At 34.6% G+C, this 5,045-nt stretch overlaps 1 protein-coding gene across 1 annotated transcript; it reads left to right on the forward strand.

Moving 5' to 3' along the window:
• The first annotated feature begins 1,558 nt into the window (after positions 1-1,558).
• LOC122031226 lies at positions 1,559-3,791 on the forward strand. Its single transcript, XM_042590367.1, has 4 exons — positions 1,559-1,581; positions 2,620-3,018; positions 3,088-3,148; positions 3,401-3,791. The coding sequence occupies exons 2-4, from the start codon at positions 2,856-2,858 to the stop codon at positions 3,789-3,791; spliced, it is 615 nt and encodes a 204-aa protein (XP_042446301.1). The 5' UTR covers positions 1,559-1,581; positions 2,620-2,855.
• The last annotated feature ends 1,254 nt before the right edge of the window (positions 3,792-5,045 follow it).

Genomic DNA, 5,045 nt, shown 5'->3' on the forward strand with positions numbered 1-5,045 from the left:
AATATAGGCAGAGTTTTTGATCCATGTCTTAGAAGGTTGACTTTTATGACAATCTTTGTAATGGATGAAGCTTTGGTACATTATAGAACATCCATGGAAAGTTCTAATCCATGGCTTGGTAGGTTGACTATTAAGGCAGTGTTTTTATGATCTTGCTTTAGTACATTAGACACCTGTAGAGAGTTTAGACGTAAATCTCGCACAGTATGATTTGTTGTTGATTTTTATTCCTAATTTCCTTTGGGTTGATATCATCATCTAATGCACAGATTAATGTCATGCCAACTTCTGTGCTGAAATCACTATGCTATGTCCATCACTTGAGTTTTCCAGTGTAGTCTAGAACATTTCTGGGGAAAATAAGATTTACCTTTGCCAATATTGATCTTACATGGGCAAAATTATTTACATTTCTCCAATGTGTTAAATGAGCATGTCTTCACTTAGCTTGTTCGAGGAAGAAACAGAAAGGAAGTTTACGCCTTGGCTAAGCCTTCATCTGTAGCTGATCCATTAACAAAATGGCGACCTTTCAAGTCACATGGTATCTACCAAAGTTATATGGGCTGTAAAACGCATGCAAGTATGGATTTTCTCGTATTGTGAATTTTGTATCTACTGTCTCTTTAGCAAGAACCTAATTTACAAAATTTACTCTCTTATAACTAATGGTTATGGAGGATAACAACCAAGATATAATTAAGTGCATTTATGTTTCGGCTTAGAGTTCCTGCTGTTTACTTGACATCTGAAGATGGTAATTATGTGCAGAGTGGCTATGATACTTTGTAGTTGAAGAAAAATTCAATTACTTTGATGATCATCTAGACTGAATATTAATGCTTGCATTTTTAATTAGGATAATTAATTTGTAAATTTAGCATGAATTCTTACTATTCTAATGAATCTAATACAAATTTTAAGTGTTAATAAATACATGTACATACTTTCAATTTTATGACAAATTTAGCACATTAAATCTAAGGTCCATACTGGGGAGGGTATCATTTGGTTGTCGTTGCGTTTGAGAAGTCAAACAATGCTTCACTCTTAATCTAGTCATTTCTAATTGCTGTTATATATCTGACAATGCTTTCACTCTTAAATCTAGTTGTTTCTATATACAATGTCTGGTTACTCTGGTGATTATCCATTACTCTGTCTTTGTTCATTTTTAATTCAGTTGTTAAGAGGTGTAAACAAACTTATTCAATCACATGCATTCTACCAGGTTGGAGCTTGGTGAGACCAAAATGTAATCTGCACGAGTAGATAAGGGCTTGCTCCATGCCTGGCGAAAGAATTCTTAGATTCAGGTGCCAAAGCTGTTGTCTCAGATGCACTAGTAAGGTGCACTAGTTCTTGATTCAGGTGCACTAGTTGTTATTTCCTGTTGCTAAGTTGGTTTTATGTATTCTTTCAACTATCAAGTTTCTTTTATGTTTATGCTAATTCTTTCCACTAATATGACATATTTTCTGGCTTATAAATTTACCTCTTTTTGTTGTTATTGTTTCTACAGGATTTGTGTGTTGGGCTTCTTAGACGCTACATATATAACTTAAAGGCTTTGATCATTAAGTGAGTATTTTCTTTTGACCTTCTTGTTAAATCGATTCATGACCAAGTTAATTATGATTTTGTGAATTTCTGAATCCATCTAAATAGTTCCTAATACGGTTTAGGATTTAGGATAGACCAGATCCGGAAAGACTTTGCCAATTGAGTGACAAACTCGTTGATTATTGGAGCTATTACTAGGGTGATATAGTAATTCTAATAATTAATTAGTCAGTTGTTTTGATCTTTCCAGCAAGAGATCTGAATGAAGTTTCCAGCATATGAAGAAAAAAAATCTTTTGGGGTTCAAGCTTGCGTGCCCGATTACGAGTTTTACAATGTCGTTACTTTCTCTGATTTTTGGAATCCATTAGCTGGACCTCTTCATTCCTGTTTCAGTAGATCCTAAACATTCTTGGTCTAGGGAAGAATTTTAACTAGAAATAAGTTTAGTCTCACTTGACTGCCATAAAGATTTAGATGCATATTTCTACCCTTGAAAAGTTTGCAGATCCTGTAAAAATTTATTGGCTTAATTCAATCACAGTTTGAAATTGTTCCTACATTCCAGTTGTTGCTAAACTATTTTCCAAGAATTTCTCTTTGTTGTTATTATGTACAAACAAAATTAGAGGTAGACAGAAACTCTTCACCTCTGCAATCAAAATGATGGAAATTGGAAAGAACAACAACTATCTTTCCTATATAATTCTCTAATCTGAATGGACTATCTTATCCTATTGACTGTTATGGGTGCTAAAGGGAATATATATCTCCCTATTACTAGCTTGGCATATGATAAACAATTATTTTTGCGACTCTTTTACAACATTATGAGGTCAACAAGCATTTAAACAATATTTGTTTTCCAATATAATCTCACCACACAAAACAGAATTAAGAAATTACTTTGATCACAGATTGCATTCAAGCCAAATGTTATACAGGCTTGATTTTGTTTTATTGTTTAGAATACTGTGGAAACAAAAACAATATTGCATCATTTATTAATCTTCAAATGACACTCTAACTGAATTCTGGTTTTGGTGGCATTTGCAGGTCCATGATGCTTCCTTCCAACATGTTGATAACCATGCTAATTGAAGGCCTATTTTCTGGCTTTATCTGTATGCACCATAAACCCATTATCATCATCTTTTTTGCAATTTCTTTAGTCTTAGGATTAGCATCAGTCTCAGGACTAACAAGACTGGTATCAGGAGTGACCAAATCATAGTACTTATCAAAATTATCATAAACCCAGTCTGGTGTTAGATTGGGTTTATGACAATTTTATGTGCATATGCAATTTGTATCATCTTCAGGAACTGGCAAATGGTCAAAACAAGTTTAATAATAAGGAGCACACATATAGCTTGATATCTGAATTGCTTCCCGTGCTGAAACATATCTATCAGAACCAATTAAATGAACTGGAAGTAAAGCAAGGGGATCAAGGTAAGCTTCAAAACAATTGCCTAGTTTCTTCCTCCAGTTAGATATCCTCTTGATCGATCTATCATCCAGAAGGTGGATTTTCTGGTGTACTTCTTCGAGTATATGAGCCTCACAATGAGCTTGTTAACTGGTATGTCTTCACATCTTTAACAACTATGAGAATTTCGTAATTTGCTATGTTTCTGAAATCATGGACATAATAACTGAATAATGTGTCCTGACCCTGTTTATTAAATGGTCATTTGTAAACTTGTGCCTCTATTTTGCTTTAGCAAGTTCTAATTTTTAGGTCATATTCTGTTCTTTGTAATCGTCTCATCATGCATTAAAATGTTCACTTGATTGATATTGTTTTCTTTTCTTGTTTCCCCCTTGGAACCAATAATTATTGCAGGACTTCACTAGTGGATTTTCACAGAAGTTGCTCAAATTGCTCTTACAAACTTTGCTTAGATTGTTGCGGAAAGATAGTAAAGGGATCTGCTTCTCAGACACCTACAATTGATTCCTCCAAGGCTGGTAGGAGACAGAGGGCAAAGAAGTATGTCATCAGAGAAATTGTTGGGAAAAGATGGAGACGTTCCACAAGCGAGCGACCAGATAACTCATCTTTATCCACCGTTGAATATGATAGCAAGGCTAAGAATCATGGAAGCAACATTCCTTGCCCACCCAAGGAATCTGGAGGTTGTGGAAACGGTCTTCTTAAGTTAAGTTGTAGTATACCATTTGTTTGGTCTAAAACGGACTTCTCTTCTCTCTTTCAACTATGATTTTTAGTCTTGGTTTACTAATATATTATTTATGTATTTTTACAGTTTATAAATCTCAAGTATTCCAGAGTTGAAATTGATGAAGTGCGGTTCGAGTGGGTTGAATGCATGCTAGATTACATTTGAAGTGCGATTCTACCTTGATATGTTGTTAAAAGAATGTTCTACCTTGATTCTGATATCTATTAGTTTTTGATGTAAAAAGAATGTTTGTGTATTTTATGGATACTGTTGTAAGAAGATTATTTATATAATTTATGAATATTTGAGTATTTTATGGATACTGTTGAATGAAGAATATTTGTGTAATTTATGAATATTTGTGTAATTTATGAATATTTGTGTATTTTTTTTTTGTTACTGCATTCATTGTTTTGGAAATCAATGTGCTGTTAAAAAATATCGATTTTTCATCGGTTCTCCACCGCTGCAAAACCGGTGTTATTAACTAATATTACATCGGTCATATACCGCTGCCAAAACTGGTGTTATTAACATATAATATTACATCGGTTTTATACCGTTGATGAAACGATGTCGTTAAGTCATACTACACCGGTTAATAACCGATTCGAACACCGGTGTCGCTAAGTGATACTACACCGGTTTTAACCCGATGTCTAAAATGGTAGACCTTTTACATCGGCTTCATAGACATCGGTCGAAAATGAAATAGACACCGATGGAAAACCGATGTCTATGAGGGTTTTTGTTGTAGTGGAGGGAATGGATTCATTCCTAAACCTTGTATTTGGTTGATGGTAATGGAATTAAAATTTTAAAATGAAACCCAAAAACTTGGATATTGATGAAACTCACCTCCTCCCTTGGGTTTTGATGGGAATGAGAATGAGAATTAAATTTTGGATGAAAACACTCTTAATATATTTGTTCAATTTTTCTTTCATATCACTTTCTCTCTTCTTATTCTCTTTCATCATACTTTCTCTCTCCTCAATCTCTCCAATCATGCACTCTCTCGCCTTATCCCAAAGGTGTAGCATAGTTAGGGGCTGTATGGTCTTGTAGCCAAGAGTTCCAGAATTCGATTCTCGGGGTATCACGGCCTAGGGTTAACGTCTCTGCCATGCGCTTTCAACTGTGTACCTATATTTACCTACCACCATATTCATAGGACCAGCTCTAGGGGTCGCTAATGTGGCGGTTCCACATACACTCTCTCTCCTTATTTTCTCTCATCATACTTTCTCTCTCTTTATTCTCTCCCGTTATACTTTCTCTCTCATCATACTT

The sequence above is a fragment of the Zingiber officinale genome, chromosome 11A (assembly GCF_018446385.1).
Source record: "Zingiber officinale cultivar Zhangliang chromosome 11A, Zo_v1.1, whole genome shotgun sequence".
Lineage (NCBI taxonomy): Eukaryota > Viridiplantae > Streptophyta > Magnoliopsida > Zingiberales > Zingiberaceae > Zingiber > Zingiber officinale.